General features: G+C 36.0%; 1 protein-coding gene across 1 annotated transcript in view; it reads left to right on the top strand.

The window, feature by feature from the left end:
- The window catches only part of RPGR (retinitis pigmentosa GTPase regulator), a 37,885-nt gene extending 12,342 nt beyond the window's left edge, over positions 1-25,543 (top strand). Inside the window, exons 5-15 of the mRNA XM_059839972.1 lie at positions 1,153-1,311; positions 2,756-2,905; positions 8,236-8,394; positions 15,606-15,761; positions 16,275-16,399; positions 17,530-17,709; positions 18,578-18,743; positions 20,073-20,179; positions 21,895-21,960; positions 22,549-22,590; positions 22,938-25,543. Of these exons, the coding sequence (XP_059695955.1) occupies positions 1,153-1,311; positions 2,756-2,905; positions 8,236-8,394; positions 15,606-15,761; positions 16,275-16,399; positions 17,530-17,709; positions 18,578-18,743; positions 20,073-20,179; positions 21,895-21,960; positions 22,549-22,590; positions 22,938-25,421 (3,794 nt within the window). The 3' untranslated portion in view covers positions 25,422-25,543. The remainder of the gene's footprint in view (positions 1-1,152; positions 1,312-2,755; positions 2,906-8,235; positions 8,395-15,605; positions 15,762-16,274; positions 16,400-17,529; positions 17,710-18,577; positions 18,744-20,072; positions 20,180-21,894; positions 21,961-22,548; positions 22,591-22,937) is intronic.
- The last annotated feature ends 1,756 nt before the right edge of the window (positions 25,544-27,299 follow it).

Below are 27,299 nucleotides of genomic sequence, written 5' to 3'. Positions count from 1 at the left end.
AATAATCTTTATTAGTGTGAAGTTATATATTTGAATAAATATAATAGAACTGAATGTTTTCAAGTCTTGAAATTTTCCTGCATTTTTGGTTACACAACATAGTCTGCTATTTCAATGACAAGTTGTTTTATTAAGCTATAAATAAATAAACTGTAAATTTAAACTTAAAAATAAATTTGTAGAGACACAGCATACAGAGAATTTATGAAGGTTCTTGTCATGTTTCTATAATTTATGTAATGGAATAGCCATCTCTGTAGTTGCAATCCTTTAGCTTTCAGTAATGTTGTAAAGGGGATTGTTTGCTTATTTGGAGGTTTATATACGTGGAGACCCTGAACACTGTGCGTAAGATTGTTAAAATAAAATAGAACATATTAATAACAATCGAGTATGCAAGTCTGCACAGGGTAAATATTAGTCACCTTGGGTGTACACACTGGCTAGATAATTTGTGGCCATTATGTGTCGGTTTATTTGTTACATTTCTGTCTGGGTTTCTGTTAATAATAGGATGTATCTGTTTCTTCATTGATGAGCACTTTAGAATTAAAAGTATAAATCTTAAAGTTCTCTAAAGTTGAAGATATCTGTCATCAGTGTTAAATTCAAGATTCTAAAACAGAAGTACCTGGTTAATTAAATTGGAAGTTATTTAAATATTAAAATAAGTAAAATATTTCTAATAAAAAAACTAAGTAGAAATATATTGCATTCACAGTACTCAAAACTATCAAGTTATTAATTTCTTTAATTTACGTGCTAATACAGCTTCAGTTTTTCTTGTGTGTGACATCATGCAACCTTTTCCTCCCACTTTATCTTAAAATATACATTATTTGTGGAAGGAGCTGCTTCTGGTTGCCAGGGCTACCGGTAGTCATTTTCTCAGAGCTCTTGCAGAACTTCCAATCACATTTATTTTTACATCAGTCTCCAGAATAGTGGGAAATGCAGCAAGGTCTTTAGGAAGTTCTGCTCCAAGTGTGTGCAGGGAAACCTTTCTAGCTACAACAGAAACTGCTAATTTCAGCTGGAGGGTGTTTCAGGGCAGCAGACCCTAATGTTTTTATGATGTTTTTTCCATTGAAAATTAAATCACTTGTTCTGGTTTCTTCTTTCTCTGTATTACTTGTGCTTTTCTGTATGCAGAAAAAGGAAATGTCTATGCTGCTGGAGGTAACAGTGAAGGCCAGTTGGGATTAGGTGACACAGAGGAAAGGACCACATTTCATTTAATAAGGTTTTTCACCAAGCAGCACAAGATCAAGCAACTATCAGCTGGATCATACACCTCAGCAGCAGTAACTGGTGAGAACAAATGCTAATAAAATCTATTTATGTGTGTCCAACCTGGTTCTAGGAAGACACTTAATCCAGCATTCTGTCTGCATTTTCTATCCTCTCTGTCTTCTTTCCTTGGTAGCCACAGTAATTTTTTGACCGTCAATTTCCTATTTTAACAATCTGGTAAGGGGTGTGTGTCTCACTAACTTCTTAAGAGTTTTTGTGAAATTTTAGTAGAAATACTTACATAGGAGGAATGGTATGAATACCCTCAGAATGGAAAAAAAAAAATCTTCAGTATATTTCCAAGGAAAGCAGCTACAAAACATGAATCTTTTGAAAACTAAACATTTCTGATTCCACCTGTTACTGCAGCTATTGCAGTCCATTGGTTCAGGCTGCACAGCTGTGTCATTCCTTACTAATTCTGGGAGAGGCTGAGCCCCTCACCTGTTTCTCAGGTGGCAGAATTATACCAATTATACATCACAACATGCTGATATCCACACAGCTATAATACTTCCAGTCACTGGATGGGTAGTCCTTTATTACTCTATAATGCAATTTTTCATGTCTTGCTGTAAAGCAGTTTTTTCTGTACTTGTTTAGGGTAAGTTATTGAGGCTGTAATTTCAGAACTCGAGAGAGATGCTAGCCAGCTTGTTTGGCCTTGGGGTTTTTTATGCCAATTGCTGACATTCTCCTGAGTTTTTTAGAGTTTTGGGATAATTTTGAATTATTTTAACTCCTAACACCACCTCAGTAGCACTATAGGTGGTACTTTTTAATTCACAACTTATTTCCCACCAATAAGAAATACACATAGAGAAGACTTTATCTCTTCTAGAAGAATCTACAGACTTTTTTTCTGTTGTTCACTGCCTTTTTTTGTTTTTTGTTTTTTTTTTTATTTTTTTATTGTTTTACTATTGCCATTGCTCTTTGTTTCAATAGAAGCTGGTCTTAATAAACCTGGAACATCTTCTATTGTAGTTTAAGGAAAGCAAAATGGAGCTGGTCAGTATAACCACCTGTGAGGAGAACAGAAAGATAAGGCAAGAATAAGTGGGATGCCTACCAAAGTCAGAAGAGAGAATAAGTCTGGAAGAATGAGAGGATGCCTTAAATTCACTGTAATATTTCCATACTGACCTCTGGCAACTGAATTGTCTCACTCAGTCTCTTCCTCTTTCTGAAGGAATATTTTTTACACAGTATTTTTTCTGTTGGTATTTATGGCCTAACGTTGGTTGATGTGTAAGTGTTCTGGGTCACTTTTAAAAAGCTTAAGGAAAACCCTCTTATTTCCAACTCCTTTTTGCATTGAGCTAAATTATCATTTATTTCCTTGAGATCATGATATTCAGTAGTATCAAATAGAGAGTTTCTGAAGTACTCCTCAATAAATAGATTAACTTTTTATTAGTTTTTGCTTTAAATCTACTAACTACCTGTGTCCCCATTTTAGAGGACGGGCAGCTCTTTGTGTGGGGTGATAATTCAGAAGGGCAGATTGGCCTGGCCGGTGAAGCCTCTGTCAGCGTCCCCTGCAAAGTGGATATTGGAAAACCTGTTTCCTTTGTATCCTGTGGATATTATCATTCTGCTTTGATTACAGGTAAGAGAATGGGAATAGAGGTTAGTGAAGACAAGACAGTGGTTTTCAAATAGTTGTTTGAAACTTGATACCCTATAGTTGTTAAAAACTGCCATGGGACAGAAAGGCTACTGTGTAGTTTTGTATCACACAGAGAAAAAACTTGTGGTTAATTTTCTGCATTTGCACATTGTTGTGTGAAAGTATATTAGAAAGAATGAAATATCTTATTACAGTTTGTTTTCATAAAGGTTATTGCATATATTGTGGATTAAAACTATGGTTTCAAAAATCCAACTTTTTTTGAGTATTTTTTGTTTTGATGATCAAATAATAAACTGTATCTTCTCTAGAAATAACGATATTGAACTGATGCTATGTTATGAGAAAAAATTAATCTTGTTAGAGGTAAAAGATTGTTGTCCAAGTTTGTTGTTCAGTCTTAAAATGTAAGTTTTGAAGTCAGTTAAACTGGCAGTACTTGATACAAGGAGAAGCAGTGCTGCAGTGAGCTGTTGTCTGCTCTCCAAACCAAACCACTCCCTATTGCTTTCCACATCTCTCTTCCCAGCTCTCCATTGGTTTCCAAAGTGAAGATTCCACTCATCTTTTAATAATGCCAGTATGGATGAATTATCAGCCAGTATTGATGGCATTTTGTATGAGCAGCTATGAATTCCTCTCAGCCATGTAGATTTACATTATTAAACTTTACTGTTTGGTCCCCTTAGAGTAACTAAAGATTTCAAAGGATCGATAGTTTTGATTGTAAAGCTTTTAATGGGTACCCAGGAGCTATTCCATCAGATATCTTTCCCAGATTACTTGATAAATGTTACTTTTCCACATACAAATTACTTCAAAAATTACTTTATTGCTCTCTGAGAACATGCTGTTAACAGAATGAGAGCTTGATCCGGTGGACAAATATTAATTAGGTGTTAGGCTGGTAGTGTGCAACTTTTTATTACAGTAAATGAGTTAAGTGTCTGGGACTGATCAGGACCTCAGCATCTGTTAGGAAAAATACAGCTCCCTGGACTCAGAATAAACGGAGGGGGGGAAAAAAAGATAGTTGCTTCAAAGATGTAGTAGTAATATGTGCATCTCTGCCTTTGAGCCAAGAGCTGAAGGTCCAGGAGTGCAGCAGGGTGTCACAAAAGTTCTTAGTCGTAGAAGGGTTGAGGACAAACATCTGAGAGTAAAGAGAGAACAGTGTGTGCCAAGTGCCCTAAGGAAGTGGAAACTTTTGATAGAAGGGGATAAGAAAAAAAAGCTTAGGCTTGTATCTGGCTAAGGAAAATGGAGCTTCTTAAAATATTGATAGGAAGAATGAGCTGGTTATCACCTGTGAAAATGAGGAGTTGGTGAACCTATTACTACTTAAACAGGCCTGAGTATGAGGTTGAAAATCTTAATTTTTAGCCTTAATATCTGCAAGTCCTGTATGAATTCAGTCTATGTTGCTGAAGCTACTGACACACACATGGCATTCTTTGTAGTGAAGGCATAAAATTTTTTATTATTTTCCTTGGGCCCCTTGCCATCAGCTTTATTTGACTGATACTTCAACTGCCATAAAAATTTAATATTGGGCATCCAAGTACTTTTGCAGAATCGATTTTCTGTTGCACTACTGTCAGTGTGCAGCTACACAGTGTTTACAAATTAGCTTTATGCATTTTTTCTGAGTATACCATAGTCACAGGATGTGTTACTTACCAGTTATTAGAATACTATAGAATTACCACATTTTGATTTTTAAACATGAAATAATAGACTCTCTTTAATAGTGTAACATACTTGCAGGATTTCAGACTTGGTAGATGCTGTCAGACTGAACTGATGAGCATGGCACCATATGGCTCCCTTTCTTAATATGTTTATGTTTGGCATAAGGTGTGTGCTGGCTGAAAAACCTGTTGGTAACACAGGCATATCTGGGTTAAAACTAAAAGGTGGCTCATGGGGACACTAGAAAACATAGTATGGACACAGAGTGCCCTCTCCAGGGCAGGATGTTCATTAATAAGGGAGTATTGAATAAAAAAGTGAAGTATGGATGCCAGCTTTTTTTCCCTTTTAAAATGAAGTTCTTATTTGTTTTGACTTTGCTGAGTTTTAGATTTTTTTAGTAGACTTTTAACTTTAAGGTGTTTAACTGCTATAAAGACAAGAGCAATGCCTCTTGTAGTTCCAAAAAGTGATGTCACCCTTCTTCCTTCTGCTTTCTAGAAGGCTTTCTTTGCAGACAATTTAACTGCTTAACATGTATCACCTGTCTTCTGCCATGTACCTGTGGATTCCACTGATGCCAAAGTGGTTGTAGAATAGAAGAACAGAATAAATTCTGAATATTTTAAATTAAAAAATAACCACTTCTGAAATTTAGACTAGGAACGTGCAGAGAAAATGGCTAACTCAATTCCATATGCAAATTAGGAACTAGTCTGATTAATCAGTTCATATTTGAAAGATGATTGTTTCCCTCTCCTTTGCATTTGTCAAAAGTTCCACTGAAAAGAAGTTCTTAGTCTGTAGCTTCCAGCTCTCTTCAGAATTTTTTCAGTGTGTTTTCTTTCCTTCCTTTTTGCAGGCTTTGGACATTGTGTCCCAGTATCAGGGTTATGCCTCAAGCCAATCAACAACAGAAATAAACTGCTGGGAGACTGTAGCAACAATTTTGAGCACTTATACAGATCTTTCCTTGACTTTCCTTTGATCACACACTCAGGAGGGGACAATTTTTCTGGAAGCATTAAGCTTGGCAAGCATGTACAGCTCGTTTGTCCACTGTGGGAGATGGAGAGCAGGAAAAGCTAATACATCTCACCACTGCTCTGGCTTCTACAGCAGAGTTAGATGTGTGGAGACAGAAAGGAAATGAATATATTAGACCCCTTCTAGTGTTTCCCCTGCCTGAATTGTAACTGTAATCAAGGTCAAGATAGATTCTTACTGAGAAGGTGTCTTTTCATAAAGAGTTTTGCAGGTTCCTTGAATTCTTTTTTTTAATGTATTTTGTCATTATTTTTAAGGACTGGTTTAAGAATCATTCATCCCACAAACACTTCCATGCTCTGAATTTCTGTTTTTGAGACAGTGTAAACCAATTTATTCTTAATAAATATTTCTTTTCTTCTTCATTTATTCAAGAAATGTTAGAGTTACCCAGTTCTTTTGTCCATTCATTTTTGTCCCTCATTTGCCACCAGCCAGGTCTCTTATCTATGCACTCAAATGCACATTTTCCTTTGAGGGACATTTTCCATCCATTTGTCCATTTTCTGGATATGCTCCTGTGATTTTAAGTTTAGTGATACAGAAAATCACATTAGGGAAAGTTCAGCATTTGTGAGTGTGACTCATATAAGAGGAACAAATTAAGTAACAGGTTTTGTTGTGAACAGAGTGTCCTTACAATTCAGGTGTACTCCACACAGTACATCATGTCCTCAGCATGCAGATGTACTGCACTCAAAATTTATCTGGGTTTGATTGGGTTCTGTTCATGCTTGATTGCTATTTTTCATAGTTTTTAGACCACTATTTCCCTAAAAGGGATGTGTAATGTATTCAAAAATTGCTTTGGTAAATGGTTTTATCTTTGTTAGCTGGATTATTAAGTGAAAAAAATGTAATAAACTAGATGAGTTTGGGAGGCTTGGCCATTTGAATCTCTAATCCTCTTAATTAGATAGTGATTGGATTAATTTTTTCAGGGCAATAGTGTTTAAAAAGAACTGCTGGTCTCTTCAAAGGGAACTGCATAAGTAATTATCTCCCAAATGCTTTTGGGTTTTTTTTAAAACTAGTTTTTAGAATTATATGGCTGATCTAAGAGTACTGAAAAAATACTTACCTTCCAAAAAATGCAGCATTGTTTTTGTTGCCTTTTTTTTCTTTCCACTTAAAATCTCTTTTTGTCAGCAGAATGTTTTGATTACAGAAAACCTCACATTGCAGTTGATTTTTAACTTTTTAATTGGGCTACTGTTTTAGAACAGAAAATTGATGCTGGTGCAAATAAGAGCAAAGTATTTCTGCACATAGATATAAGAATATAATTAGAATTAAAACAGGAAATCAATCTGAACAGAGAAGCTGAAACACAGTTCACAGGTTTAAAATTTAATGAAATTTACTTTTTTGCAGCTGAGGTAATTTGCTGGTTCTTAAGAAGCACAGACAGATTGAAATGACTGCAAAAAATTCTTAAAAAAGAGGGGTAGAAGAACGTAAGAGAGCCTTGAGAAGATGAGGCTGAGGGGGATCTCATCCATGTCTGTCAGGGGATGGACCAGGATCTGCTCTGTGGTGCCCAGCAGTGGGACAGGAGGAACGAGCAGGAACTGATGGCCAGGAAGTTCCACCTGAACATGGGCAAGAATTCTTTCACTGTGCAGTGAGTGACCAAGCACTGAGACAGACACCCAGAGAGGGTGTGGAGTCTCCCTCACTGGAAATATTCCAGACACATCTGGACACAATCCTGTGCCAGGTGCTCAGGGATGACCCTGCTTGAGTAGGTTGATTTTCCATCAAAATTCCACACAAAATTATTTTCTGTTTCAGTTCAGATTCTTACAAGCAATTTAAGTAAATTCATTTGACTTAAGTACTGATTGCAGAGAGAATTACCATCTCTCAGAAGTGGGATGTATATGGTTTTGTTTTTCCTGTGGCTACATTCATTACAGGATAAATATTGTGATTTGGAATTTGCAGAGGACTCAAATCTAGCACCTTTGTGTCCCATCAAAGCAGAGTGAGGGTGAGGAGCTTGGAGCAGAAGCCCTGTGATGAGCGACTGAGGGAGCAGGGACTGTTTAGCCTTGGAGAAAAGGAGACTCAGGGGTGACCTTATCCCTCTCTACAACTCCCTGAAAGGTGGCTGCATTCAGATGGGGCTGGGCTCTTTCTCCAGGCAGCACTGACAGAACCAGAGGACACAGTCTTAAACTGTGCCAAGGGAAATATAGATTGGATATTAGGAAGAAATTTTTCACAGAAAGAGTGATAAAGTTCTGGAATGGTCTGCCCAGGGAGGTGGTGGAGTCACCATACCTGGATGTGTTTAAAAAAGCCTGGATGTGGCACTGGGTGCCAGGGTTTAGTTGAGTTGTTAGGGATGGGTTGGGCTCAATGATCTTGAAGGTCTCTTCCAACCCAGTGTTTCTGTGAATTCTATGCTTTTCACAGCTGTTTGGGCATTATACAACTATGTCCAGCTATCCTGTAATGTTCATACACTTTTCTGTCTTTATAATTTGTGTCTGCAGCAGTCTTGACAACCCATTTTTGCTCCTGAGTAGGTGCTAGAAACCGTAATCTGTTCTGTATTTTCACAGGAGATGGTGAGCTCTATACTTTTGGAGAAGCTGTGAATGGGAAACTGGGATTATTCCCTGAACAGCTGAAGAACAATAGAGTCCCACAGCCTGTACTGGGAATTATGGAAAAGGTTAATAAGGTTGCTTGTGGTGGAGAACACACTGTTGTGCTGACAGGTATGCAATTTAACTGGCTCTTCTTACAGCCCTGTAATATAAACTCCATTAACTCTGAAGAATTTACATCCCACTGAAATGCTGGATGCTGATCCTGACTGGAAGGCCATTGTGCACCAAGCAGGTAGAAATCCATGTACCACCCAGCTAAGGCAGGCCTGTGCTGCATTGCCCATGTCCCTTGGCTACAGGATGGACTTGGCCAGGTGATTTTAACAGAGGGGCTTCCAGGCAGCTCCTGGTTGACACCACTTGCCTGTCCTTGCTTTATCTGAAACTTCATCAATGTGAATGTCCTTTTTATTCAGTATAAAATGCTGAATTTATCAGTATAAATGATGTGTAGGGTGGTTTTGGATGTCAGAAAATCCTGTAAGAGCTCAAACTGAGGTAACCTTCCATGGATAGGGTATGCACAGCATGCTGGGGTCCTTTTCAATACCCCACAGCTCAGGACTCCCAGCCTCTGAAGGGACAGAAGATTATTGATCCTGTTTTCTTTTTCTTTATAGTCTTAGCTCAAATAAATAGCATTTTAAGAGAACTTTACATAGGCTGAGTGCCTTTCTTACTGGAATTGTAATAAGCCAACACCACCTGGTGCAACACAGATGATTGATGTTTCTTTCCTCTAAGGAAATTGTTATTGCAGTGAGAGGGAAATTCTAGAGGAAATCTTCCACTCTGTAGTAAATTTAAATGCTCTTGAATATTTAGGAAGGTATGTAGGAAGTCACTTTTCAAGTAGCTTCACTACCTACTGCATGCCTGAATGGATTAAATGTCTCTTATTGTCATACAGAATTTGCTTGTGCCTTTGAGCAGAATCTTTAGCATAAATATGAAACTAGTACAGACATATACATTTGACATATTGTGCAGGTTATGAAATCAGCAAATACAAATGTTACATATTAATTCACAGGGCCACATATATAGTACTTGGAAAATGCTGTGTGTTACTGAACTGTCAAATGGTTGTCTGCCAGTGGTGGCTGAGCTTTTGCAAGGCATACATGCAAGGCAGTGACAGCCATTTCTTTCCACAAATCCTATCCTGACCTAAAGTGGTGTAGAAGCAGGTAAGGTAAGTTTGACTTTGCCTGAAGATAGTTAAAAAAATATCAGCTTTAGCTTGTAATGAATATAATATGTGTAAAACTGTATGGACTGTAATTTTTTTTCTGCCAAAATGAAAAATCTGTAAAACCAAGCTGGATGTATAGATATCAGTCCTTAAATCTGCCTTCTGAAGGTTCTCTGTGGTTGTCTCATGACAATCTTGTGGTGTGCATTCAAGGTTATGTAGCCAAACTTTCTGAAATATAAACTGAAAATCTAACTGAGGGAGATTGTAAGTGGGGTTGTGCTGCAAGCTATTGGAAAGAGTACAGGTGGAAGTGACTCAAGCTGCAAGATTCTGGGTAGGTTAAAATTCCTTTGGGAAAACTATAAAGAGGAAATAGCAGTAGCTAATCCAGGAAGTAATGCAAACATTTGTCTACATTTCAATGCCTTTGTCTCCTTTCTTCCACCAACATGCAGTCTTACCCTGGCAGCATTCTATGTCACAAAATAAAAACTACATAAATTTATTTATGTGAAATCAGATTATCATTATTAGTGAAAAAACTGCCATAAATTTGGGACCAACAAATGCATAAATCATAGCATTATTTCATGAGTTATAAAGTGAGGTTTTGTAGAAAGAATTTCATTATCATCATTGATTATTTTTTAACCATAAATCTGAATTCAGCCAATAGATATTTTGACTTAATGGTGTTTCATGTGATAAAAATAATCATTATAACCCATGACCATTATAGAGATTTAGAAGAAAGATACAGACTCAGATACCATCATCATTATAGTGAAATCTGTACAAGAGCTAGAACAAAGAGGGAAATATAAATGCCATAGAGGAAATACAATGAAGAAAATACTGTAATAAGTATACATATATGTAAGACTTGCTTGCTTATGGAAATAAGTTCTTTAGTAGAAATAAGTAAGAAATTCAATGCTGGCTGAGCTGGCAGTTGATGATCAAAGTGTTGAGTACCAGACGACCTAGTTGACTCACAAAAAGAGTAAAATTATATCCTCCAACAAAATACATTTCCTGAAGATTAATAGTTGTGATAAGAGTAAAAAATCAGATCGTTTTTAGTGTGATTCAGCTGTTATTAAATGGGTGACAAATGTGAACTTCTGACTAAGACACTTTTGAGTGAAACAGTAGAGAATAGTGGCAATACTGTCTCAAATGAAAGATACTTAGTCAGAAGTGTTAACATAGAGAACATTTTCTGACTCAAGGCAAAATTTGAGCAAAAAGTTGTGAAAATAGGTAGATACAGATACTAAAAATTTTAAGGGACTGTGACATACATTCATCAATGGCTTTGCACCAGAAACTTCACTTGAAATTGGTCCTAAATTACATCTTGAGGTGGTGTGACCAGAAACTGAGAATTCCGATGAGATATCTTTAAAGAAGGGCAGAAACATTTACACCACTTTTAAGCTCATTTTCATAAATTAAGAAGTAATACAATTTTGAAGAAACTCTGAATTTCAAGTGTCATCCTCCATGAAAATGGGTGCTGCTTGCCTTTAGTAACACAATGTATACTGGTGTGGTTTTCATCCTTTCAGGGTCTTTCTAGTTTTTAAGGATGTGACATTTCAGTCTCAGGAAATGAGAACTGAGTGTGTGACTATTGAATATTCCCTTGCTTTGTCTATCTCATTTGACATAGCAAAAGCACAAGAGAAAATGTCATATGGAAAAACTGTTGCTCATCTTGGCTCATTTCTTGACATCATTTCTACTTAGACTTTATCAAATTAGAAGAAAGCATAATTCAGTTATCTTACAGAGTATAAGGCAAGTTTCTTCCTGACTCTCATGTGTAATTAGTCTATTCCAAAGCACTTCATATGATTTCTTTTTTATGACTGTTGTCTATTCTATTGGCAATTTTGTGTGGTGAGAACCACTGTTATCTGGGTTATTAAATCAAGGTACTGCTTGGAATCTCTATGAGCATCAGAGTAAAAGGTAGAAAGTATATATTAAAATAATTCTTTGGGTTTTTCTTCATCTGAAATTTTAAATTGAGAAACTCAATTATTTTTCCCAGAGAACAAGAATTAAATTGTTGAGAGCAATAATTTAGGTAAAAGCCCAATTTTTAAGAGATTGGTTTTAGAAATGTTGAGTGTGGTATTGGGAACCATCATCTTTACAAGCTCTATTGTTACCTCTGCCTTTAATATTTGCAATTGTTCTAGACAATAAGCAGAATTGCATTTAAAAATTCATGCCAAATCTTGATAGCACAAAGCTTTTCATTTCATGGCAGTCAGTCAACCAGTCTGAGAAGATCCTGTCCTCTTCTCAGATTCATTCTCTCAGAGACTGAAAAAATTGCACTGACTACCCCAATGCTTGCAGGTACTTCCTGCTGCAAATAAAAGCTGTAGGTGTCATCACTTTCAAGTGAAATATGGGAGAGCAGCAATCCCAGTTAGTGTGCTTTTTTTCAATAAGGTGTTTTAAAAGGTAGAAAAATAATGGATCTGAATCTAGAAAATGGAAAAGAAGAGACAGATTATTTGGAGTGGCCTTAATATCTTGCAGGTTTTTTTCAGATGAGGACAGATCCTCTGGGAATAATATTTTCTATAGAAGGATATATTACTTCCTTTCATTCTCTGAAAGGAAGGAAAGCAAAGATAGCTCTTCAAAGGAAAAAGTGAAGCAGACCTTTGAGAATAGAATGTTTGACATAAGAACATTAGTGCATTAGTATGTAAAATGTTGGATTTTTCATCTTCTGTTTCAAGGTCTTTTAAAAAGAAAAGAAAGCAAAGGCACCCTTTTGAAAGAGGACAAAAAGGATGTAAAAACTCTACCTTTTCCTGTCAGAACTCACAATTCAGACCATATAGGATTATTAGATTTTTCAAACCATTCTTAAGTCTGTATACTATTTATACTGAAATCCCCAAATCCAGTTACTAATTCTGAATACTGAACATTGTGTTGACAGTTAATTTTTTGCAGTAACATTTATCAGCATAAGCTGTTTAAAAATAAGGCTATTGTGAGAGTGAATAAATAGTTCATTGGCATAATATTTATAGTAGTAAAAATAATAATAATAATGGTAGTGTTCAAGGGGAATGAATTTATGTGGACAGGCCACTAGGATATTAGAGGGATGCAGCACCTACCTGTGAGGAAAGGCTGAGAGAATTGGGGTTGTGCTGCCTGGAAAAGAGAAGGTTCTGGGCTGATCTAATGGCGGTCTTCCAGTACATGAACAGAGCCTACAAGAAATATGGTGAAACAATAAATATTTACAAGAGCCTGGAGTGACAGGACAAGGGGGAATGGCAAACTGACAGAGAGTAAGTTTAGGTTGGATGTTAGGAAGAAATTCTTTACTGTGAGAGAGTTGAAGCCCTGGCACAGGTTGCCCAGAGAAGTTGTGGATGTCCCATCCTGGATGTGTTCAAGGCCAGGCTGGATGGTGTCACCTGGTCTCGTTTAAAGTATCCCTGCCCATTGCAAGAGGTTGGAACCAGATATCTTTAAGGTCTCTTCCAACCCAAACCATTCTATGTTGCTATGATATAAGCTTACCTGTCTGCTTCCTTTTTAGTTCTGTGGACTTTTTAGCTTCATCTGTAGCCTTAGATACATAGCAGGGAATACATGATTCTGAAGAACATTCTTTGAGCTCATGCAGTTCTGTCAGCAAAGGGCATGTTGTAAAAAATATTATGAAAGCTATATAGCTTTTTGCCTAGGACTGTTTATTGATAGACAAAAATTAAAAAAGATACCTGCAAAGATGGAAGATAACACAGCTACAGGGAAATATCCTCTTTCTTCCAAAAACGGAAATAGGAAGTCAAGAAGCAGCTCTTCCAGCACTCAGGTGCTGGAGGTCACTTGGAACAGAAAAGCCATTGTCTTCTGTGCAACCTCTGAAACCATTTCTCTTTATCCTTCAAGGGTTCTCTCATGGGCTGCTGCTGTGTTCAGAATGATGACATTCACCCCTGTCATTTTATCAAGAAGTGTGCGAGCTTGCTTTTCCATTCTCTTCTCTTTCCATGCATTTGTAAAGACAGATGGGAGGAAATACCTCATTTCTACTGAAGGGGGTTATTAGTGAGGTGGGACCTCACTTCTGCACCAGAGTGGTAAATCACTTAAGAAAGGTGCAAGGTTTTTTTTCTTCCTCTATCTTGATAATTCACTAAGAAGCAAATTCTTGTGAAGGAGGAGCAATGTTTAGGTGCCCCTGGTCTATGAGGGCAGCAGAAGAAATTATTTGTCATATAAAGGCAGTCTGACCTGGATTGGGATTGGCCTTTTCCCTCATTTTCAGTAGAAAGAAAAGAAAGAAAAAATTCCCTGCACTGTAGCAGTGTGACATCACAATACTGCACTTTTAAAGTTAACATTTGAGAACATCTCCCTCTCAACACAAATGTAGAAGACTTTGCATGTTTCATGCTAGGATTAAAGAAAAACACTTGTAGTTCATTCAAAGAACTATGTTAATCAGATAAAGCCATGTAGTTAACATATCTGCCAGTTTCCAAATAATTGTTTAAAGAAATGCAGTACTTCTAAACAGAATTTTTTGAATCAGCCATCCTGAGAAAGCAGTTTACTAAAATAAAGATGAGACTTTTGTTTGCTTAGAGAAAGTTCCTGTCTTTCAGGTGTAGTTTCTTGATTCTCATGCAGGAAGTCTAAATATTACAGGAAAATTCTTGCTACTGCTTTTACTTTATAAAGCTCCCAAGGTTTTACTTTCTTGCACTAAAATTTCCAGCAGAGGGAGCTTTACCATTACATTTAGTAAAAAAAAATATGCTTCCTCAATACTACAATTTATAAAAAAATGTGAGACCATTGCACTTTTTTGTTTATGGTGTGAATTCATGTCATCTTATTATGGAACAATTTATAAGGAACAGAAAGGAAAAGACTTTCCTGGAAAGAACATTTCCATATGTAGTGTTACTATTTCATCGCAGTTCCTTTGAAGTTGGAAAGTTCTTTTAACTTAATATGGAATATTTTTTGTCAATTCATAATCTTTCTCGTTTTTTTTCATAGGTGCTTTAAGTAGAATTTCTCTCACTTTTCCTTTGTTGCCTACATGCAAAAGAAAAAGGGTCAGGAAACAAAATTCTAGGAAAACTTCTACTTTTTTTCCCAAAGAACTTCTCTGTTCAAGCATGACCTCATCAAGATTTCCAAGCTTCACAATCTTCCCCTGTAGTGATGGAATGCCAGGGATGGACACACCAGGAGTCTTTATTCCGTTGGAGAAGCTCTCATTCTTTTTCCTGGCACACACAGTCCATTAAACAGACAAAATATAAATGTGGAAAGATGATTATTCTGTCACAAGATAACACAATTATAGTGTTCTCTGTATTTATTGAAGGGCTGATTTGGTAGCTGAACAGAATACTGAAACCTATTCTGTTACTATTCCAGTCTCTTCTTTCATAAAAATTATGAGATCTTGTCTATTGTATTTAGGGCCATACAGTGTTTATGGAGCTGATGAGTAATTAAGATGAGGCTGTTGTGAAAATGTATATAAATGTATAAACATTGTAGTCTTGAATATATTGCAGTATGTAAATTTCCAAACATTTTTTAAACTTTGCTTTGTGTACATATGATTAGTGGATTATTTTGCATTTATGTTAGAAAATATATCACACGTTGAACCATTTAAAATTCTTCTCTGTGTATACTTCAGTGCTTCAATTCCTGTTTTTTTAAATTTTGTTGTATATTAATAATTGATAAATGTAATTGATTAGTTGGCACATTTTTAATTGATTAAACATTTTTAATGATGTTTATGTCAGTGGCCTTCCATTTGGAGAATAGAATGTAGGCTATTATATTAATAAATAAATGTATAAATAATATAATAAATACAATTATTTATAAATAATTAATAATTTGAATTTATGAATAATATAATACTATAATAAATAATATAACTATATAATAAATTATATATATTATATATAATAATACATAATATAATACAATGTAATATGATACTATACTATAATATAATATATAAGAAATATATGTATAAATAATATATGTATCAGCATATTTGTTGTTAACTTTGCCTGTATCATTTCAGAGACAGATGTTTATACTTTTGGACTTGGACAGTATGGGCAGCTGGGACATGGAACTTTTGTGTTTGAAAGTTCAGTACCAAAGCCTGTGAAACGCTTGAAGAGGCACAAAGTTTGTAACATTGCATGTGGGGAAAATCACACTGCTGTGATAGCAGGTATGGGAGTGCAAAATTCTGGAAGCACTTCTAGCAACTTTCTGTTATGCTGTAAAAGCTTTCCTTATCCAATGAGCAGTAGCAGACATATCCATTGCTGGTTCTAAGGGTGAAATGAGCCAGTGAGGAATGTGAATTCAACAGGAATTTCTGACTCACAGCCATGCCATGCATAACTCTGTATTTCTTGGGGAATTATAACCTCCTCATTGTGCCTTGCTAACAAATATTCTTGTTTAGAAGCCGTTGCTTTTCTGTATAGTTTAAATCTTATTATTTTGTCAGGGCAGTTTATTTTACAAATTGTCTAGACCAACATCTCAGACAGTACTTTGTCTGAAAATGTGCATATTTTTTGATAATATTCATCTGTTGAAGACCTAAAATAATTGTTCAGATTTTGCTTTTTGAGAGGAAGTATTTCTTACTTTCATAGCCTGTTACTTTTTAATGGTTCTGTCCTGGTTTTCTATTGAATCTTTGTTTTAACCTCCTTTTTATTCCCATATGCAGAGAATGGCCTGATGTTTACTTTTGGAGATGGACGACATGGCAAGTTAGGCTTTGGAGAAGAGAGTTTTACAAATCTGTTTGATCCCACTCTGTGTTACAACTTCTTGAAGTTCACAGTCCTTTTGGTAAAACTTTTGTTCATTCCTCTCAGATATCATAATATTTATCTTTTTATGAAACACCTTATTAATCTGAGCTGAAATATCCTTATAGAATTGTTTCTTTCTCTAACATTTAATTGCTGGACAACAGAAACTGAAGGAAAGTGGATATTATATATGCTCATTACAGTGTTCATTTAGTTTAGAATGTCTTTGACTTGGGCTACACAAGGATTGCTCTGTAGGATTTTATTTAGTAGTCTTGTGCTATGGTGTTTTGGTCTTCAGAGCTGAGGTAGCTTATAAACTGAATGATTTATTACTCTTAGATGGTTGGAAGTATGGGGAAATTTATATATTTTCTGTAAACACCAGAGAGTAATCTTTTCAATTTTGACAATTTTTGTACAGTGGGTTATTTTTAAACCTCAAGAAAATTTGAGGGTTTTTTTAATCCAAACTGGACAAGAAAGCAAGAATAGTCTTTTATTTGAGAATTGTGTAAGGGAAGTTTTGTCATCTGCTTCTTGAGGTGTGGAAGAAATGTCAGAAAACTGCCAGCATCAAAAATATTAACAAGACTCAGGATTGAACAAAATTTGCAACAAAAGTCTGTTGATCACTTCTGTTTGTTTACTGGAATTAGAGGTGAAGGAAGTTTTTTTGGAAGCAGTGAATGTTTTAAACCTTTTAAAAAGTGAAACCTCTGGTCTTTATGTAATAATATTGTGTCTACAGGAGGGTGTTGAATTTATTTTACATTTTGCTGATTTTGTGATAAAACATTTAGGTTTGAAACTCTCAGTATTGCTATCAAGTGACTTGTATCAAAATAAATAGCTAGTCTCTTGAAAATCAGTGGAAATATCTTTGCTATCTTTTATGTAAAAAATTTGATAGTCCTGTCTTTTGTTCTGTTCAGTACAAATGCATTGTATTTAACTAAGAAGAAGTGAACATGGATCACTAGTAATTAATAGATGTAATTAAGTGCTTTCATTTTGCTGGTGTAATTGGGAACTAAATTTGGAGCCATTTGCTGTGTCTTACTTCTACTACAGTTCTTTCTTATCATCTAAGTCCCTAGAGATAATTGTAAAAGTGCATCCTTGATACTTGCAAATGAAGTAATCAGACCTTTTTTTGAGCTGTAGGTTGCTTGTGGGGGTTGTCACATGCTGGTTTTTGCTGCTCCAAGACCTAAAGGATCTGAAATACCTTTGGAAGATTTATATGAACCTCGTTTGGCTGCTGCTACCTCTCAAAGCAGAGGGCACTTGGTACTGGCAAACACTTTGCAGTTATCAGCAGCACGGATGCGACGTCGAGAGAGGGTAAGCTCAGAGATATTCAGAGTTGCCATACTTCTTTCAGGAATCAAAAGCACTTTTAAAGCTAAAACCACAGCATATGCCAAGCAATTAAATATATTAGTTAAACTAAGGGTTTAATTTTAATGTATAATATGAGATATAGACATTTACCCTGGGCCCAAAAATTGAAAAAAAAGTAGGTGTTTGTCGGATTTTGTTTAATTAGTTCTATGGAAGAGATTAAAATTGGGTTTGTAATTTTTTTTGTTCAAAAATGTAGAACCTGTTCCTTTGCATTTTTTAAACTTAGAAATATTTTTTTAAAAATAGCAAGAACCTGGCTCTTTCACTGTTCTCTCTGAATCCTTTAATATGTTAAACAGTTTCATAGTTTATAAGATATCAAAGAAGAATATTAGATGTAGCTACTTAAAATATTACTTTCTGCTCTTTTATCTCCACTACACATTCCATGTGATTTCCTTAAACATCACAATGAATTGGATCATTTCACTTACCTGTCTGAGAACTAACTCTAACCAAACCTGAATTTATTCTATAAAAATGTATTGATGTTGTGGATTAAATACCTTGATGTTATTTGAGAGATTAGTTTTTCACTTCAGATAAAAAGAGTTATTTTTCACCTTTTTTATAAAATAGGATTGCTTGAAGTCATTGCATAGAGGTGATCTTAAAAATCCCACTACGTACCTGCCCACTTTCTAGGACTATAAATAATTAAATTTTTTAAAGATACTTCTTTCTGCTTATTAAGTTAAAACACTATCCCAAGCTAACAGCAAATATCACTGATAAGTATGAGAGATTGCTTGCATTTTGTTATTCTAGCCTTTTTCTCAATTTATTGTTTTTCAATCTTCTAAAGGAAAGGTCACCAGAGCAGTTTGCTCGAATGGCACAAACTCTGCCTGCAATGGGAGGAGGCTTCTTAAAATCTTCCTTGCCTGTGGCAAGCAACACCAGCCCATTCTGGTTTTCTGCAAGAAGTCATCCTAAAGCTGAATCTGGGAGGGATGGAGACCATGAGAAAGGTGAAATGTCCCCACATCTTGCTGCTGTTTCCTGATAAGAATGGTTTGACTCATAATTCATAAACAAATGTGCAGTTGGAACCTGAAAGAAGGTTCAGGTTCAGTCTTACCTCAGGAGGGTCTGGCAGCACACAGGCATGAAAGCAGAGAAATGCAGACAAAAATTGCCTCACACTGTTCGTGTTTGCAAAACAAGTTTAAAGATTAAGAGGAGGCTTGAGTGAAAGAAAAACAGTTTGTTGGTTGTACCTGTGGTCCCTTAAGCCTTTAGAAATAAGATTCACAAAAATACTGCAAGAACATTAACCACTTACTTTGTTTTCACACACACACACATAAAAAAGGAATTACAGGAAAAAAAAAAAAAAGAAGTTGGGAACAGTGTTAAGGACATAGGTAAGCCTACAAAGAAATTGGGTAAGAAAACATAAGAAAAGAGGTCTACTAATTCTTACAGGCTCTATCTTCATCACTTGGAAATGCAGAAGCACTCTTCACCCTTTGTTATCTAAGATAATAAGGATTTGCCGTATTCTAGCTGATGGAAAAGTCTGGATAACCATAATACAGCACTGGACTTTGGCACAGATTCTCTAGAGCAGTTCTGGACTTGTCTGGCATCCTGGGCCTCTGTGATTTCCTAGAAAGAGCAATGCTGAAGAGTGCAGGATGCAGAGCTTCTGTGTAATTGTTAGTTCAGATTTACTGGACAGCTAAATCTAATTTGAAAATAATTCATTCATGGAATAAAGATGGTTGGTTATTTTTAAATCTTCCAGCATATCCGTTAGCATTTCTGGTTCCAGGAAAGCAATGCAGTGAAATTTGAATTTCCTTTAGAGTTTTCTTAGACCTAAAACCTCAGGTTTTGTGCTGTACAAAATGGTCATAGACCTGATGAGCTTAATGATGTAGGAACATTTTTATAATGCTGCTTTTAACTCATTGTCTCTCCATCCATTACACAGATAATGTGCAATGGAGATAACACGACTGCAGCTACTTTGCTCAAATTTTTACAGTATTATTAAAGAGATTATCCAAAAGAATCTTTGTCCCAGGTAATATTTAGGTTTTGAAAGCCTGCAGAAATGATCAGAGATCTACCATGCAATGAGACCAGATTGCTGAGTTCCCTCTGTTGTTAATGATAAAGAGAGATGGAAGTGATTTTTCTGTGTCTTGGGCTGGGGGAATGAAGAATCTGAGGACTTCAGTTCTATGTTAGTAAAATAAGAATAATCTCTATTTTATAAGTGGGGTGTTCTGTTTGCTATACAGTGCTTGTTCCTATAATATTTGTTTATTTGCCCCTATTTTACCTTGTAGAAAATAATCATCAAAAAGATAAACCTAGTGAAGTCTCTTCAGAACAAGATTCAGATAATGAAAATATTGACAGAAACCTTGGGGATACAACTGACATCCTAAATATGGTAATATATTCCAATAATGGATCTATAATTCAGTAACTTTTTTGGAGGGGGAGACAAAGAATCTGAATTGTGTTTCAGGTTCTAATGCAGAATTCCTGACTACCAGAACATCATATGTGACATGCATCATACTGACACACTGTCAGATGAACATGCATTTTGTATCATCATCACCCAATGCTAGAATATATTTTAATTTTCAAAGTAGCACTGTGATATGAAGCAGTCCAAGCAGTGCAGTGCCTCCCCACACTTTAGCTCTGGAAATCAGAAAGGAAAGGAAAAGGATGCTGGAGGCCACATCACGATCTTTATCTCTGACCTTGCTTTTCTTGATGGTTTCCAACAGAGAAATGCAGGAAATTAGGCAGAAGACATCTTTTCCTGTTTGAGAAGAAGTTTTTTAATACAGGTGGATCATATTAAAGAGAAGGCCAAAATCCTGACTTTTTATTATTTGCTGATCCCCCAGCTTGTTCCTACATATTTCTTTTATTTAAAAAACATGTTCACTTTATCACTTGTACAACTTTCCAAAACATTTTGTTCTCTCGGCAGAAGGGACATGTCCTAGCCTTAATGCAGCCACAGTTATACTGGAGGGATTGAACATCTACAGGAGTTATTATTTGTTTGCATTTAAAAGTACTTAGTAATTTAACAGTCTGTTTGTCCATGCCATTTATTTAACATTAGAAATGTTAAATAAACTTCATTTTGATTTACGAGAAAAAAATGTGACCAGATCCAATGCACAGCATGGCCTCCATTAATTTACTGAAGCATTATTTACCTATTGCACAGTTTATGTGCTAGACTTCCTTCTCCTTTTCAGTTTTATACCTGTAGTGAATCAATTTTAAAACATTTTAAAAATTTTAAACATAAATTTGAAAAAAAGCCTTTCAGGCAAACTTGTCAAAATACAAGAAAAATGTTTGCTCTTCTTGGATCTGAATGAAAACAATCTGCTACAGCATAGTTTTTTCAATTTTTCTAGGTTGTGGCAACATACATCTTATTGACACATGTGACAAGAGGAGGAAAACCCTTTAATGTTATATTGATGATATTAAATTATTGGGAGTCTGAAACTAGAATTGTCCATGCTCATTGTGTTGAAAAAGAATGTGGTTAAACCATGAGCAGTGAACAATCAACAGCAGACAGTATTATTATATTGTTATTTGGAATATGTGGCGAGGGATGAGCAAAATTTCATTATATATTCCCACTTAGTAGTATTCTATGTTGCCTTTTGGTTTCTTGCTTCATCTGGAAGAGATAAAGGCATTAGATTCCAAGGAAAAATTCTGCTGTGCAACATTTCTTTGAAGATGTTCTTTGAAGGCTGTGGTGCCAAACTGGATGTTGATTTAGGTTTGTGATGATAATGGAGTAAAGTTCTTTTTGTACCTCACAGGGAGTGGAAGGTGGATCTCAGACGTGCCTGTGGGCTCTAAGAAAGGTCAGGGTAGTGCTCAGTCTCTGCAGACAGTTTAGGTATTGACATTTGTTCACCACACTCTTTATAAGCAGAAAATGATGGAGTGGAGGTGAAAGAGGTGAGCTGAATGATCATACAGGTTTGTCTCACCTGTGCAATAATATTAGAATGTTCATAAACTAGCTCTGTTTTGTAAAACTGGGCTTTGTTGCTACTTTCTCTATTAAATATATTTATTTTTTTATTAGTGATCTTATTTTTTTTGCAGACACATGCAATGAAGTTGAATCCTGGTGACTGGTCCTTAAAATTATCACCACTCCAAAAACAGAAGGTACTGTAAATAATTGCATATTTTATATTGATACTGATGTTTAAAAAATCTGCAATTCTTGTATTGTCCTAGTACTTCCTTATTTTGCTTTGAGTTTTTAAAAAGTTGGGCAAATTTAATAGACCTCCTCTAGCTAATTTTCTGAATATCCATGACCTAAAATTCTAAGAAGCTGCATGAAGGCAGAGAGAATTTGGGCAGGCACCTAGAACTCCACATATCCAGTGCAGTTTGAGATGAGTGTGTAATATTTCACCAATTCAAGAAGCAAGAGGCTATTATATAGACCTTGTAACTTCACGTGATAACATACATTTCTACTGGTTTGTTGCTAAGAAAATATTTTGGGACACAGTGCAAATAAAGATTTTATTTACAGATATTCACCATGAAATATATTTAGAGGAGCAATAATTATAAAATTAAAGTACTTTGTAGTACTTTTTTTATTTCACTCCTAAAGTGATCTCAGCTTTTCAGCACTTTGTTATATTTTATTAAAATTTTATTTTAGATTTTTAAATTCATAATTTGTTAAATAAGTGTAAAATTTAAAGCATAAAGACAACAGATTTTCAAACTTCTGAGCATAACAGTGAGTGCATCAGAAGATTTCCAAAGGAGGAAGGTGTAAGAGAACTGTATGAATTTCCTTCTGCTTGCACAGCCTCATGCATTGCCCCTGCTCTGGTTTATGGGATGTGGCACTGGCTGCACAATTCCTACTGCATTTCCTTGGGTAGTGAGAAAGGTGTAGCACTACACTGATCATTACCAGGATCTTACATTCTTCTAATATGTGCACTTGTAAATTCATTTCATGTGAAATACTCTACCTTTTATGCTGTCTTTTAATCCCCTCTCACAAATTGTTTCTCTTCTTGTTCAGATGCTTTTGTAACCTTTTTCTTTCGCTGCCATTTGTCTTTAATGCTTTTTTTCTTTCTTTTTAATTTTCTGCTTCTCATGTGGAATAGAAGAACAATAAAAATGTGAAACTGAAAAGAGATGGTAAGGGTGGGCTTAAAAACAAGGATTCTGATTTCACAAAGGAGGGCTCAAAATTAGAGTCTGGCTCTTTACAAAAGCAGTCTTCACTTTCAGAGTCAACTGGACAAGATTTAGAAAAGAGTAGTGCCTTTTTAGGGAAGCCTGTGGCCAGAAAAAGTATAAAGAAAGGTAAATCTGAGGATGCACAAAGTGATAGTACTTTGAAAAGTGGTGCTCAAGAAATTACTGAGTACAAAAGCATGTTAGTGAAAAGGGAAAAAGAGTGTGTGGAAAATCCTGAATTTTTCAAAGTGGATGCAACATATAATCTTCCCACTGAAAATCAAATTCTGACTGAAAAAATAAATTCTTCCAATAAAAAGCCAAAAGCTGTTAAATCTAAACAATCCCTTAAAATAGAGGTACTTCCTTCTGCTCCTAGGGATCAGCCTCAGACTGATTCATTAATTGTACAAGAATATAGTCCTGTTCAAAAGCAAGGGAGTCAAAAAACAGCAGATAGTCAAAACAAACTAAAGGATGGTGTTGAAAAATCTGACAAGTGTGAAGGAATAAATGTCACAGTAGAAGAAAGTAGTGCAGAACAGAAGGAGCTTAAAAAAAAGCAGCAGTTTTTGAAACAAGAATCTGTAACTTCATCATCATCATCATCATCTGAGGAAAGTACTAATGATCTCCAAAAATATATACTTAAGGAAGAGGCCTTCTATGAACACAGAGTTGTGCAGAGGGCAAGGAGGACAGTGACACATCTGGACTTAGAAAGAGACAGTGAGATTGAGGAGATGCAAGCTACAAACAATGAGAAAGAACGTGTAGAACAGACAGATTTTAAAAGCCTGAATGAGGAAGAAGCAAGCTCTGATGCTAAACCTGATGAAGATAGGCTGTTAGAAATTAAGAATGAGGAGGAATCTGATCAGGAGCAGGAGAATGAAAGCAATGAAGAGGGTGAAAGTGAAAAAGAAAAACTGGATGAAGCAATTGACAGTGAAGGTAAACTAGAAGAGGAAGAAGAGAGTGAGTTTATAAAAGACAGAGATGAAGTTTCAGTAGAAAAAGATGAAGAGGGAAAAGATAGTGAGGAAGAAAATGAACAAGAAGAATCACGGGCTGAAAGAGACAGTGGGAATGAGGGTGCAGAGGAGGCTGAAGAGGTCAGTCAGCGAGATGGCAAAGAGCAAAGAGATGAGCAAGGCAGGTTGATGGAGGAAGAAGAAATGGTGAGTGAGGGAGAAAAGGAGGATATGGAGGAGAAGTATGAGAAAGAGGAAGGCACTGAAAAAGAAAAAGAGCAGGTTAAAAGTGAGGGAAAAGATGAAAGTGAGGAAGGAGGGGAAGATACCGAGGAAGAGGAAGAAAAAGAGGTAGAGGCAGAAGAGGAAGGAGAAGATGTAAAGGAAGATGAAGACGAAAAAGAAAGGGAAAATGAAAAAGACAAAGAGGGTGAAGAGGAGGAGTTGGGAGAATCATTGGCAGGGAGGGAAGAAGAGGTATCTGAAGAAGAGCAGATTGAGGAAGATGCAAATACAAAAACTAAGGAAGTGGGTGAGGATGGAGTGGAAGAAGGAAAAGATGGAGAGGATGAAGTGGAAGAGGAAAGAGGAGATGAGAAAGAGGAAGGAACGGGGGTAGAAGCAGAAGGGGACAAGGGGGAAGAAGATGAAAAGGAAGAAGAGGAGGGGGAAAGTGAAGAGAAAAGGGAAGATGAAGAGGGAGAAGGAGTGGAAGAAGGTGAGGGAGTAGGAGAGGAAGAGAGTGTTGGAGAAGATGAGGGAAAAGAGGGAGTGGAAGAAGAGAAAGATGAGGAGGAAGAAGAAGGAGTGGAAGAAGGGGGAGATGAGGAAACAGGAGAAGAAGAAGAAGAGGTGGAGGAGGGGGAAGAGGCAGGACAGGAAGAAGGAGAAGAAGAAGATGAAGGAGAAGGGGAAGAGGAGGAAGAGGAAAAAGAGGAAGAGGGTGAGGAGGAAGAGGAAAAAGAGGAAGAGGGTGAAGAGGAAGAAGAGGAAGAAGGGGAAGAGGGTGAGGAGGAAGAAGAGGAAGGAGGGGAAGAGGGTGAGGAGGAAGAAGAAGAGGGGCAAGAAGAAAAAGGGGAAGAGGGTGAGGAGGAAGAAAGGGAAGAGGGAGAGGAGGGAGAAGGTGAAGAGGAAGAGGGGGAAGAAGGAGATGAGGAGGAAGGGGATTTAGGAGAGGAGGAAGAAGAGGATGAGGGAGAAGATGAGGATGAGGAGGAAGAAGAAGAGGAAAAAGCAAAAGATAAAAGGAAAAATTATAGTAGTAAACTTCCAGAAAAGAAAAGCAAACCCAGGAAGCCAGAAAAGACAGAAAGTGCTGCTTTACCAAACAGCTCTAAACAAAACATGAAATCGAAACGTCATGTAGCAAATGGTTTACATAATCCAGAACAATTTTGGAATAATGTGCTACCTCATTATTTAACACTAAAGTAGCATAGACTACTGCAGATTTATTTTAAACCAATTCAGGAAACAGACTGATTTTTATTACTTGAAAGAAACTTTTCATGAAATCAAAGCAAACTATTATGCGTGTAATTTAAGTGCCAATTTCTTGAAAAAAACTGAAGAAAATGTTTAGATTTAGGATACTTTTATGAGAGAAATCATACTTTATTGTTACAATCATTTTCACAATCATGTTTATCATATATAAAACATAAAACATTAATTGCTGAGGAGGTAAACTGTTTGCCTCTTAATCAAAGTGTTATGTCATGCTGACAAATCAATTATACATTGTAACAGTGTAATCTTTGCCTTTGAATCAGCAACACACCAATTTTAGTAGCAGGGCAGTTTACTGATAATGTGCCTTACATGAAGGGAGTTTCAGTAAATTAGCAAAGGTACCTATTTTCAAATTTTGGTATCACTCTGTCATAATTGAGTGACAATACAAAGCAACACACTCCATTTTCAGAATACTTCAAACCTGTTTTTATTATAGCATGCATGCTTTTTATACATTCTTACAAAACTCATAAGTTTACACTTTACTCAGTGGTCATGAGAGACAAAGAAAGTGCTCATTGAAATAGGCAGTTGCAGGTTTCTCTTATTTATCCTTCTTTCTTTCTTGTTTTCTATGTCAACGGCCTTGGTAGAAAATTCTTTCAGGGTCAAACATGGATCCTCTTATCAAACTTCTCTCTGCTCACAGAAGTGGCTGTAAAACCTCTTCCACATTGCTCCATAATTTATTCCCCCTACTTTTATTCTGTTCATACATTGATAAAATGTTCAAGTACCTGAATTAAAGAAAGGACAAGTTGCCAAATTTACGTGGGTCAGAGGATGGGAGGTAAATGGAAGTGCAGGCCTGGGTAAGTGATGGCCTGGGACTTTCCAAAGGCCTTAAGGTTGACTTCTTATTTTGGTGTCAGAACAATTCTGTGCAAAAAGACACACACAGATTTCAGAATCTGGCCTAGATTACATTAGAGTTCAGGGATAATTTTTTTAATATCACACTTTGAGATTGGATAGAACTAAGAATTTGAAATACACACCTCTAAAAATTTTTTTCAGTTGTTTATACTGAATACACAAAAGAATACACAAAAGATTCTATATCTGCCTACAAAAGACTACATTACATTACTCCTCTAACTCTGAGGTACCTCAGGAGGGGGAATATTTGTTCTTGCTGTGTGAAACACATATATGTTTCCAGGATCAGAGCCAAAGCTTCTCCTCGTTAGAGAATATTTATTGTTTTAAAAAACCCTATCTGTAATCTCCAAAAAGAGGTAAACCAAACATCCAGATGGAATAGTAAAGAAAGTGGTAAGAAAGTCTGATTTTATTTTTTTTTAAGATGAAGTAAATACTTTTAGAATTTCCTTAAAATACACAAACAAATCTTGCAAATTATTTTTGTAAGATAATGCATCACTCTTTCAACCCTTAGGGACTGAACTGGCAAATGAAGAGATAGGGACTAATCATGCAGCATTGTTACTTGAATATTATGCCAGTGGGTGGTCTGGGAAATTTTTGCAGACATATCTCAATATTGACATTCTCTAGAAAAATAGTTGTTTAAGCCCTACTTGAAAATGAGGAGAGAAGAAGAAAGGAATCAAAATGAGTAAATGTCATTCAATAAAAACATGAATGGAATCAATACTTACATTGATATTAGGAAACATTTTAATATTGTTTTGTAAGATGCTGGCATTAAACAATCTTTGACACGATGTCTCCAGAATTTATTTTCTACAAAGCCTGTAGTAGATCAGTAGTTTCCTAGTAAATTCCAGTCTAGGTCCAACCTTCCTGCCTCACTCTCCCCTTCCATATGCTGCA

This window comes from Haemorhous mexicanus, chromosome 2 (genome assembly GCF_027477595.1).
Source record: "Haemorhous mexicanus isolate bHaeMex1 chromosome 2, bHaeMex1.pri, whole genome shotgun sequence".
Taxonomy (NCBI): domain Eukaryota; kingdom Metazoa; phylum Chordata; class Aves; order Passeriformes; family Fringillidae; genus Haemorhous; species Haemorhous mexicanus.
This window is presented reverse-complemented; position numbering and strand designations above follow the sequence as displayed.